The 11,986-nt window shown below is 38.3% G+C and overlaps 2 protein-coding genes across 2 annotated transcripts in view; one reads left to right on the top strand and one right to left on the bottom strand.

Annotated features, from left to right (window-relative positions):
• Window positions 1-2,520, top strand: part of TEX9 (testis expressed 9) — a gene marked incomplete at its 5' end in the record, with an annotated part of 23,297 nt that extends 20,777 nt beyond the window's left edge. The window contains 1 exon segment of the mRNA XM_009696273.1: window positions 2,443-2,520. Within this exon segment, the coding sequence (XP_009694575.1) occupies window positions 2,443-2,520 (78 nt within the window).
• A 1,319-nt stretch (window positions 2,521-3,839) lies between these two features.
• Window positions 3,840-11,986, bottom strand: part of MNS1 (meiosis-specific nuclear structural 1) — a gene marked incomplete at its 5' end in the record, with an annotated part of 8,252 nt that continues 105 nt past the window's right edge. Inside the window, 8 exons of the mRNA XM_009696272.1 lie at window positions 3,840-4,135; window positions 5,803-5,928; window positions 6,863-7,120; window positions 8,642-8,749; window positions 8,828-9,044; window positions 9,800-10,029; window positions 10,889-10,991; window positions 11,938-11,986. Coding sequence (XP_009694574.1) covers window positions 4,037-4,135; window positions 5,803-5,928; window positions 6,863-7,120; window positions 8,642-8,749; window positions 8,828-9,044; window positions 9,800-10,029; window positions 10,889-10,991; window positions 11,938-11,986 — 1,190 coding nt within the window. The remainder of the gene's footprint in view (window positions 4,136-5,802; window positions 5,929-6,862; window positions 7,121-8,641; window positions 8,750-8,827; window positions 9,045-9,799; window positions 10,030-10,888; window positions 10,992-11,937) is intronic.

Here is an 11,986-nt window from a genome sequence, read left to right as displayed (position 1 = left end):
GAAGTGATTCATTTTGGGATGGATTTAATGCCCTTTTTTTTTTGCGCTCTCAAACCAAAGCTGTAGGAGACCTAAAGCAAGCAATGTACAGAGACTTGAGCAGAAGCACCTTAGAAGCGCCAGCCTTTGAGATAAGAAAACAGAACATTTTGTTTACCCTTTGAGCGCTGCAGTGATCACAAGATGTTTTGTAAACACTCTTGAAGCTGTTGAGCCCCCCCAGAGGAAGAATAGTTCTGTACAAAGTGGCAACTTCATGTAACAAAATACACATACTTATCCTAAGAATTGGGAATTGCAATATGGAAATACACCCTTGCATCTGGAATACCTCTTCCATGCAGGACAAAGGAGGATAAGTAACTGGAGTAAGAGGAACTGGAGCTGCTCATGCATTTCCAGTGGAAAAGAACTTTTCTGGCAGTAAGATTAATCTAACAGAAATGGTGCTAGCTTAGCCCTTGGCTGGCCCTTCTAGCTCTTCAAGTTTATTTTGAGAATGAAAACAACACAGCATTCACTCAAAATATACTCTATACATGATGTAACTCATTGTCCTCAGAGCATGAATTCACTGAAAGAGGTGACAAAGAGCAGTATTTCTGTTTGACTGTGAACCAAAACCATAGACTCAGATAAACTTCACAAACTTCCATTAAATATATTTTTAAAAGATTATGAATACTGAATCAGAACTGCAGATAGCAGAAGCAGCCACTTACCCTTTCTTACAAAAAAGTTTATTTACTCACAGAAGAAGGATGCCATTAGTTGTCCTCTTAGAACAGGCTATGATTGGAAGAACCTGAAAAGGAATGGCACTAACTCTGCCTTCTATAACTTCAGGCAGAAGGCACAAGGACAGGGCAGCTAAGGTGCAAATCTGCTCGCTATATGTAATCACCTGAAGAACTTCAAGTCTGCTTCACACAAGCCTTTTGTTGAACAAACGAGGAAAACCTATTTTTGGGCTATTTGTTAGCGTTTGCCTGGCACATTCAGATTCACATAGCAGATCCAGCTAGCCTGAAGGTGAGGATATGCTACCATGTGAAGAATGATAGAGGAAAAAAAAATACATCCCTAAAGGGTATTAAATATCAGTAGTAGGATGAGTTGAAGCTGGCAGCAAGTTGTTGCTGGTGTTCTAGTTGGTCTCTCCAGACCATTCTCTGCTTGTCTTAAGAGACAGAATTTCATAGAAAGTCTTAGTTTTAAAAGGGATTAAGGGAAGTTAGCCTGAGCTTTACAGAGCTGGAGAGTGTTATACTGCCTCTGGGAACTGCAATACGCTTTGTTGTCATTTTGACCTGACAGAAATATGTCTATATACAAAAAAACCCACAACAGACTCCGTGTAGACATTGTTTCCTGTTCTTCAAAATATGACTATTCTATTAAAATTCGCTGTGAAAAACCCTATTTAACTGGGACACTTTCCTTTCCGCTTTGAATGATGATGGGTAAAGAGATTATACTCTGGTGTTGTGATGAGGATATGTGGGACAGCTGTGGCCTCTGCCGTGACATCGGCTGGAACCCAGGGAGCTTTTTGATTGGTAGTTCTGTACAAATACACTGACCGCTTAGTACTTGTTTTCTCATCAAACACTGATGATCTTGATGACATTTTTTCCAGGCAATTGCATTATTTGAACAGAAAATAGCCTTGTTAGAAGTTAAAAAGTTCTGTTTGTTCCTTTCAGTGTTCCATTTAAAGTAACATGCTATATCCTGTGTAATGGAAATACAATGTCAGACTAGTGTATGATTTATAAACATACACATATAGGTACACGGGGGGGGCGGGGGGGGGCATGTGCATATATATGTGCCCTAATGGACCATAGGTGGATGGTGCGATACATGGCAACACAGCTACCAGTGGTCAGCTCCAGGTATTTCTTGTTAAGGTGTAGTACAGTTACTCCTTGTTTTATGCTGATTGTTGTTTTTTAATGGTGTTATATTAGTTTATTAAAATTCTTATTTAAGTCAGGCATACTGGAGGCACTAGAACACTGAATCTTAATGATGTATTTGATCTGTAATAGCTTTAAAGTTAAGCTGTATATTGATCAGCTTGAAAGAACGTATACCAGTTTTCTTATATGTGTTCTTTAAAGGTCACAGAGTTGTCAGAATTTCAGTAATTTCCATGCCTCATTAAAACTGAGGTATTTTTAAAACAATATAAGGGACTAAGAAAAGCCATTGGTCTTGTTTTACTAGAGCTGAAGTTGCAATGTCATATTATCCCTACACTATAAATTTTTGCAGAAAAATACAAATAGCAGCTTCAGCTTAAACAGCTGCACATCCACCAAAACCAACAGAACGGTAGATTTGAAGCCCCTTCCAACTGTCCCAGTGATACAGGATGTTGTTTGGTCATTCACCCTATTCGACCTTCTGCTCTTAATTTCTTTTTTCTTTTTCAAGATGCACATCGAAGCTGCTAAGATGCTTTCTTTTACTGAAGAGGAATTCATGAAAGCTCTTGAGTGGGGAAATTATTGATTCCATAAAAAAAACCACTTCTGTTTGAAATACAAGTCAGATGGTACACTATTTTAGCACTGTATATGAATGCTTGTTAATCGTCAATAACTCTATATCCCAGTGAATTGATTTTGTTTATGTTTAAATTGTTTAACTTTTATAAGCCTAATAAGCTTGTGTTGTAAATCATATGAAATACAAATTTTATACTGAAGTTTCAGGCCAAACAGTCCATTCTGTAATGAGCAGCGAAGCACAGACCGTGCAAGGAATATTCCAACAAGTGAACTTTGTTATCACTTTGCTCTGTTTTAGCATTTAAAACTGTACCTTATCTAAGGTAATACTCAGTCCAAAGAAGTCGGGGTTTAGTCTCAGAAAATTCCTTGCTGCAACAGAAATAAATTAACCGGTGATCCAGTTGAGAAGAAAATGTCACGTCCTTTTTAAAACACGTGGTTGGAAAATTGGCCTTGTCTGTTCTCTGTAACAGATCTCCCCTCAGAGTTGGCTAGTCTGACATCTAATTTAAGCACCAACAGCTCTTTTACAGGAATGATCGTAACTTAGTTTAGCTGTTACTCCCTGGCTGGCAAAAACATACCTGAGACTTGCCCCTCACTATCCAGACAGACTCCATAATCCGATACGGTTGTATTGTGTAAGATTGCTACTCTAGTCAAAGTCAAAATATTAAATCTTGCCCTGGCCAGCAGCTGCTGCCTGGGGATACAGTCAGGAGCAAAAGCTCCATATTCACAGGTGCTCTACAAGCATTACATCTTTAAAGATTTCATTATGTCACCATTATAATCAAGAATTAGATAAAAGTTTGAGTGTAGATGACCTGAGCATATCGTGTGTACGTTTATGAACAGGACCAATAAAAGCCTGTGCTGCTTGCATGAACCTCTGTCATACCTCAGCTATTTCAAGGGATTCCTCCCCCCTCAGAGTAATGGAACAGGAACATGGCACATACATAGTAAGTTTATGCACTGAAATAAAGGTATAAATGGTGATTCTGACCTCAAAATGGAAAAATGTCTCTGCTTAGATCCTACCAGCGAAGTAACATGGCCTAACAGTGAAACAAGTAACGCAGGCCTACCCCTTTGAGACGAGGCGAACTACGTTTCAGTTAGTATTTTCATAGTGTAAAGCCAGGGCAGATAAATCTTTAAATTACAACCAGAAATAGTGCACTAAGAGAGCCTTACAGTCCATACTGAAATACAGATGGGAATTTATACTAGCTTAGGTTTCTGCAGAGTTGCTGGAGAAAGCATTTGTAACATTGCTGCATCACTAATTGAGAATAATTGAGAACGCCATAACAGTTTATTGATGAAAAATGCAAGTACAACATACACTTAAATAAAACTAACTGCTCATCAGTTTAGAACCCCAGTCTTAAAATGGAGACTTTTTATGATACTAAAAAGGAGTTCCTCACTGTTAATAGCAAATGGAAATTTTCATTAGAAATCAGATGACACCTAGTGGCAAAGCAGGAGATGAGATGGGGGAAATTTCAGCTTTCTTCTGAAAATGGATTACCTCTTCTCTTCTGATAAGCCAATCTAAATTCCTCTCCAAGCATGTTAATGTCATCTTCGTCTCTAAATACTCCCTGCAATAAGGGGAAACAAACACAGGTTGGAAGGTACAACAAAGCAGAGAGATTCTTGCGGATCTCTGAAACGTTCTATGGAAGTGAATGTAACAGCTTGCATCCATCCTACCCGTGTCACCTTTAGAACAAACAGCCCTGAAAACCATCACAGAACTTCAATAGATGAGTTTCAAATTGGTGTACTTGGTGCTAACCTAGAACCTCTTTTGTTCTTCACACAAATGATGATGAGAACCCTGTAAAGATTCCAACATGAGCACTATACCAAAGACAACATTTATCTGCATCCTCTTTCTAATAAGTGATTATGGCCAGCACAGCACAGCTGCAGGTCTAGTAAAAAAACCAAGCAACTGCACTGAAAAGAGGCACTGGCTGGGGCGGGGCTCTATCTCCACCTTTAGTTGTGTTGAAATTAGGATACAAAAAAAATTGTTTTGGAAATCAACTGATACAGAACAACTTAATTGTAAACTATGTTTTGGGGAAGGGAAGCAGGGGAACACAGAAAACTAATTCTAAATTAATTTTAGTGCTAAAAATGTGTGTGACCCACAGAATACACCTTGCAGCATTTCGGGGCGGGGCAGAAATGATTACAAATTGCATTTATATATTAGAGACTTTAGAGTTAGGTGGCATTTTTCTATTTAACCATTATGGGTGAAGTAACACGATGTATGACCACACAATTCAGACACAGTGTTGAAGCAGAGAAAAGAACAAAGTAGAACACCACTGCCATGGAACAGGTGTGAACCTTGGACACTGAAATAGCCAAGACTTCCTACAACAGTAGATTCACACCAGAAAACTACATCAAAAGATTGCCAAATTGAGTTATCCTTTAATTAAATCTACATTAGAAAGTAACTGCCAATTTTACAAATTCATGCACCAAATCAGTATATTAATATTTGAGTAAAAATCATACTCTGCTATATTTACACTGTTTTCCAGTACTGCAGGAAAGAATAAATAACTGGATAACTCCCTCTCTACTGTAAATGCATTTTTACATCCCTAAAGCAGCTCTCTGCTCATTTGTGTACCATCAGGTGATCCTTCCAATTACGAAGTATAATACAATGTTGTAGTTTATTGCTATTACAATAATTGCTTCATTTTTTTAACTTTTAAAAACACGAGGATGAACAGAGTTAGCTTTGAAATGCTTCTGTAAGCAAGCACTGCAGTTTATTGCAATGCAAGAGATGAGGCCTTGTTTCCATGGCAACAGAAGACTTAGAAGACAGCCAACACTCTTAAGAAATTGTTCCCAAAACCCCAACTGAGAAATTTGGTGGAAACAGGGTTTAAGATACGGCGGACCCCTTTCTAGCTCGAAAAGCCCTGCTTTAGAACTTACATTCCATATTCCAAAAACTGGATGTGCAAAGCGCTGGGGAAGCTTTCAGCAAGCTCTGTGCAAGGCATCAAGATTGCAGTAGAGCCCAAAGCCGATCATACAGAAAGAGTATTTTTGTAAATTGCTTCCCAACTCAAAAGAAAAAAGGAAAAGGTGAGCCCAGGAGAGCTGACACAATAAGGACACCCGCTGACTCCAGGAATTTACACAGTTCTGCAACTTCACCTTAAACTATCCAGGAGAAAACTCTTGTGTAGGACAAGTATTTAAAGCATTTAAAATACAATTCACTTACTCGAGGAAGATAACCCAGTAATTTAGAGGCATGCTCTTTCAAGAGTTTCTGTCTCTCTTCTTCAACAATTGCACGGATGTTTTCTTGTCTTCTCTCTTCTAACTGTCTTTCCGCAAATTCACGCTCCTACATTAAACAAGCGAGTTTTCATAACTTCAGTTTCGGCTCTGTGAACATTTGTTTCCACCAATATTCACCATAGTAGAAAGAGAAAATTTTTTTAGTGGAGTAAATTTTGAAATTCCACTTATTAACTCCTGGTCACAAGAAATTAATTTGAAAAGGACGGAAAAGCATATGCAAAACCCCACAAAGCACTGTTTAAACAATACATGTTTGTTAACTAGAAAAAAATCTCAGACAAAAGAGAAGACTGAATGGCAAGACATGGGGCTACTCTGCTATCTAAGTGTTTGGTCTCATACTAGAAGCCCTTTTAAAGGCAGTTAAGCGTTCTGGTTCCTGGTTGGCTCTCAGACAAGTTAGTCTGTTCCTGCCCTACTGTTCTAATCTGGGAAAAGGAGATACAGGCATATATTCTCATGCTGACAACTAGAAATTGCCATTCACATTACACATGTAATTTATACCCTATAAACAGGTGCAAAACCTGCAGTATAGGATTCCATAACTTGTTTTCAGTTTATGCCTTTTCTTCCTCAGATGATAATTGGAGAGACTTAATCTAAAATCAAGGCTGGGACCTCCCCTTCTCACACATGATTGTCAGTGCTGCTGATCAAGGACGCCAAACTGGACAACAGTTGTGTCGCTGATCCCATGGCTCCTGAAGAGACGTTTGCAGAGCACGTCGGGTATACAGGGGTCTACGGATATTGCTGAGTCTAACCTCCTGAGCTACAAAATAAAAGTTAGCTCTAAAAAGACTTTTTTTCTTGTCAGGAAGCCAAAACAATGGCCTGCTTCCCCTTTGCACATTTCTCTGCGGTTTCCCTGTCACCTTTCCCTACTAACGATAGCCTCGTCACTTAGGATAGCAGAAGTATTGTCATATTGAAACGCTTTGGCTCAAACCAGGGGTGAACATAAAAACTCTTACTTTATCTGCAATAAACTGTTTGCGACGGTCTTCAATAAGTTTTTCCACAGCCCTTCTATGTTCAAGCTGTTTCATTCTTCGTTTCTGAGCATTCATCTGTTCAACGCGATCATCCTCTGCAAACTTGGCCAACATCTGTTGTCTGAAGGCTTCTTCCTCTTCTTGCATAGCTTGTCGCACGACCTTCTTTAAAGCAAATTGCTCTTCGTACATTTGCCTTAAGTCTAGGCGTTGCCTTATTCTCTTTTCAATTTCTGCCTATAAAGGAAAATGTAATAAAATGCTGTATTACTGAACATACTTTGGAAAATTTTTCTCATAATCAGCCAATATACTCGATTTATCTTGGAATAAATTTACTTGTAGCTGTAACCTTCTAGCATAAATAACTGGAGCAAACACCCCATATCTGACAGGGCTTTCCAGTATTAACCAGTTTAGCAAACGTCTCAAGATTCTGAAAATTAAGTCCAAAACAAAAGGAGATTATTTCTTTCCACTAGCATAAAGTGAATCAACAAGACAGTCGTCCTGAACAACTCTCTAAAAATAACAGTGGTACGCATCTCAGCCTGAGTTACGTTTTATTTGTCACCCACAGCAAGGTAAGGCAGAGTGTGGGCGGGCCCAAAGGAAACAGCAAACGGACACGCAAAAAGCCAGCAGTTAATTAACCTACTTAGTTTAAACCTGAACTTGAAAGTTACTGGCGTCCTCCTTCATGAGATAAATGTATAAAGAGGACCATAAGGGTATTCAAAACCTTCAGCCATCTTCCTGGTTGCAATGAAAACATAATACATTAGGAATGGCAAAGGGAACTCAAAGGACAGAATTTTCCCTCCAAAAACTAAGTTAATACACAAACTACTTCTCTCACTGAGAAGATCTAGGAAGTAGTGTTGGAAATAGACACTCTGTGCCAGAACAGAATTGAAAACAACTCAAATTCATTTAATATACCTAAAGCCATGTCAGAACTAAGCTTTTTGCTTTGGGACTGTGCACAGACCAAAATGGGCTCAAGGAGTCCCTCAAAAACATCCCAAAGTCACAAATAACACCACAGGCGTAGCAAATCCAAAGCATGAAAAAAAGTCCAAGCCAACCCAGAGCAGTCCATGAAGAACCCTGCCAGCATTGTTAGAGGGAAAGTTGGGGCAATGGGAGTTACATGGCCTCTGAAGAGCATCCTCGGATGCAGAAGGAATTGCGTGTGGGATATGCTCTCACTAATGTTCTTTAAGCATCACAACTCCAGTGACAATGTCCAAAGACTGAAGGAGCGCTGCTCCATCACAAAGACATCGGAAGACGGAAAGGGACAGAGGAAGACTATGTAAAACACTACCCCCTGCATTCACTTCAGTACTTATTTTCTAGATCAGCGATTCAAAACGGTTTCCTTTTCTTTTTTAATTTTCATATCTGGTCTGTTTAAATTAGATTAGTCTACCCATAGCTACAAGTGCTCCATAAATTATATGTTTTCCTGCATATACGCTACTATTTTTGCTTTATAAAAGTTTCATCCGGACCAGCTCCGCTAGTCTGAATGTTCTGCAGGAATTGTGGCAAAGTTGCAATACCCCTCTCCACTTGCATTTTCCCTTGACAGTTTATGCACAGTTATGCGTAACATACTAGGGGGTTTTTATGTTGTATGTATCTGGCAAGTACCAAAATATCCATGTATGTATCTGCAGGAGAAGTCCAGGGAAAGTGAAATATTCCCCTCCCAATACATGGGTACTACTTCATCTACCTGCCAGCGCTTACCATCTCCTTATTCCTTTCCATCTCCGCTTGTTCCTCCAGATACAGCTCTTGGCGGGTTTGTTCCAGTTCTTCACGCTTCTGTTGTTCTCTTTCCAGATTCTGCACAATCTATTACAAGAAGGAAAGATTTCTGAATGAAAGACAAGAATGTACAATAATTTTTTCTACAATTTCAGTTTTTGATACCATGCTTTGAAGTCTTTGTTTTTTCTCCTTAGCGTCCCGAACTTTAGCCATCCAATCTTCTTCTCTTTGTCGCTGAATCCTGGCAAACTCCGTAATTTTCCTGTTTTCTTCTTCAATCTCTTCCTGTTCCCTCCTCCTCCAGATCGCTTGTTCTCTTTTAAATTCTTCAATATATGTCTGAGTGGCTCTCATTTTATCTAACTTCAGTTGTTTCTCCCTGTAGAAGATGGAAAAAAAAGTTTAAACAGTTATTTAACATACTGCAGAGTAACATTAAACAGACTATATGCTCATCATTAACAATATATTCCAGAGACTAAGATTTAAACAACTCTCCTTACCCATTCACCAAGAGACTAGATACCTAAATTGAGAATACTTATTAATGAATTGCCCCAAAAAGGGAATCTCACATCTAATACTTTTCTTCAGGTGGACAGGCTGTACACATAGGTACTCATTACTACTGCATTTTATACACGCTCCATCAAAACAGAGAGGAAAAGGAAGCCCAAAAGCCTAATGGCACCAGAATCTCCTAAACTTTTTACTTATTTATACTAAACTGTTCCCCACCTCTGCTATCACCCTGCCCTCAGAAACCTCCTTCCCTATCCCTGTCCATAAGACAGGCATACAACACGTCTCTTGAAGAGGTAGGGATAGGGTCATGAGGTGAGGCAGAAATCTGTGATATGCTGTCATCTCTAGCATGATGGGCCCAACGGAAGCACTCCTTGAAATAAGCTGGATTTTGTATTTGGGGAACAAGGACACGAGATTGACTGGAATGACAAGAATATTCTGGTGCTTAAACAGCAAAATCCACACAAGTCAGTCTCTTGCTAGTAAGATGTGACCAAGGAAAACTAAAATAGTCTATGAAATAAAAGTATACAAATTAGTCTTCTGTACAGAATTATATGAGTTTTGTTTTAAATTAGTAAATAATAAAAATTCAAAACGACTAACATTTGGTCTTCGTCATAGATCTTTCTTACAATTTCATCAATCATGTGTTTCTCTCTCAGAAACTCTTCATAAGCATGCTGCTTCTTCCTCTCCTGTTCCTCAAGCTGTTTCTCCAGTTCTTGCTGATACATTATTTTCTTGTTGTTTCGCCTCAGTTCTGCAGAACTTTCTTCTTGTATTACCCTTTCGTACTCTTCCTTCATCTTTTGGGCTATTTCACTCTCATGTTTCTATAGGGGAAAAAAAAAAAAGGCAACACAAGATTCCTTTTTACTCCCACTAACACACCTCATAACGAAAAAATACACAGTCTAAAAAGGAATTATACTGCATTACAAAAAAGGAATGCTTTCCACCTCAATCTATAAATACAGTGCTTTCACGTGCTTAATAGCTTAATTCAGTAATAGAACCCTTGAAGAGAACCCTCAACAGCTTGAGGAGAACTCACAATACTGAAAGGAAGCTACGTACTGAACGAAGACAAAGTAGAGCATTCAGCATGACCGAAACTAGCTTGCACCAGCATAGTGACGGGAATGTGGTTTAACTATGTACAACATCCTCAATAAACGTGTTGTCTTTACAGCAATTGGTGTAAACTGAATTTTGTATAAAACATTAACATAATCAGACTCATCTGCCTGATAACCAGTATTATTCTATACATAAATAAAAGTTCACAATTCTTTCTTAAGTTATTCAGATACGCATTTAATAATAGCAACAACATTTTCAACAATCTGCTTCTGAGGTAAGGATTCACCACAAAAAGCACTTACTGTACAAAGCGTATCATAATTTTAACTTGGACAAATATTACAGAACTAGTAAAATAAAAATATGTCCATTCATATAGCTTAATTCACTACTACTTTGATTAATGGCAAAGTAAACCTTTTTCTTATAGCTGGTTATTACCACCTACTTAGTCCTTCATAACACAAAACATATTTTCAAGAAACACTGAATTCCTAAACCTAACAATGTTTTAGATAAAAAGGTCAGCTTCAATAGAAACATTTTCAGCACAATCCATACAAAGAGATACGGCACTCAGGTGCTGGGATACGCTGTGAAGCTAATTACCATTTTCTCATACTGTATAGCTTCTTTTTCAGCGATCTGTGCAGCTCGCTCTTTATTCATATAAGCGTATTTTAGCTTTTTTTCTAACTCTCGAAGTTCAAGGCTGGGGGAAAAAAAAAAAGAAATTAGCTTATTACAAGGAAGTAAGTACCTATAGGAAAAGACTGAAATTTCCATCACTATTTAAACACAACTGAAAAAAAAAATTTTTTAGGGAAACCCCCAATTTTAGATGAAAAATATTGCTCTAGTAGAAGAGCAGAAAAAGAAAACAAAACCTGTTTTAAAACAGGAGTTGTCTATATTTGTACATATGCTATCAACAGTTTTGCATACTTTACATCTAGCTATCTAAATACATGTACACTTATATAAACATACATGCTTATAGATAGATGTAAGTGTACGTGTGTATATATAAGCATATATTAAAAATGAAAATTTTGTGGATCAGTGTTTTTCCTCTCACAGACAAAGTTTGCTTAAAATTAGTTTTTTATCCTATTTTGATCTTAAAACAGCTTTTCCTTCCAGGTTAGATTCATTCCCGCTTTTGAGACAACTTTCACAAAGTCTGTGTTGTCTCCACTCCACTTAGATCACTGCGGGTGGTTCAATCTCACACCTCCCTTCCCCTCGTCTGTCTCGCCTTCACCTCCAACACTCTTTTCTGATCCTGTTCACCGATATCTGCAGTAAACCCTCTGATCACAGCCTTCTCCCACCCACTTCTCAAAATCTACTTTTCCCTATGTTTTTTCCAGTCACCATCTTCTCTGCTGCACAAATTCAAAAAGCTAAAGCCTATTCTAAAAAAAGCAGTTATGTATCTGATTTTAGCGTACGAAAACTCCCTCTCCGTTGCTTGAAAACGCCTCATGCTACAATCTTGGTACATCTAAGGTTCAGTCCAAAACGTGATCCAGAAAAACTGAAAATGAGGAGGAGGTACGCAACTGACTGAAAACTTCTATAAATAGTTTTCAGAGCTGGGATTGATTTACAATAACAGCTAGTTAAATAAAGCAGTGAGATTTTTGAAGCATTACTTGTTCTCTCTTAGTTGTTGTCTCATCTTTTCATCTTTGAGTTTCTGGC

The sequence above is a fragment of the Cariama cristata genome, unplaced genomic scaffold (assembly GCF_000690535.1).
Source record: "Cariama cristata isolate BGI_N322 unplaced genomic scaffold, ASM69053v1 scaffold40402, whole genome shotgun sequence".
NCBI classification, from domain to species: domain Eukaryota; kingdom Metazoa; phylum Chordata; class Aves; order Cariamiformes; family Cariamidae; genus Cariama; species Cariama cristata.
This window is presented reverse-complemented; position numbering and strand designations above follow the sequence as displayed.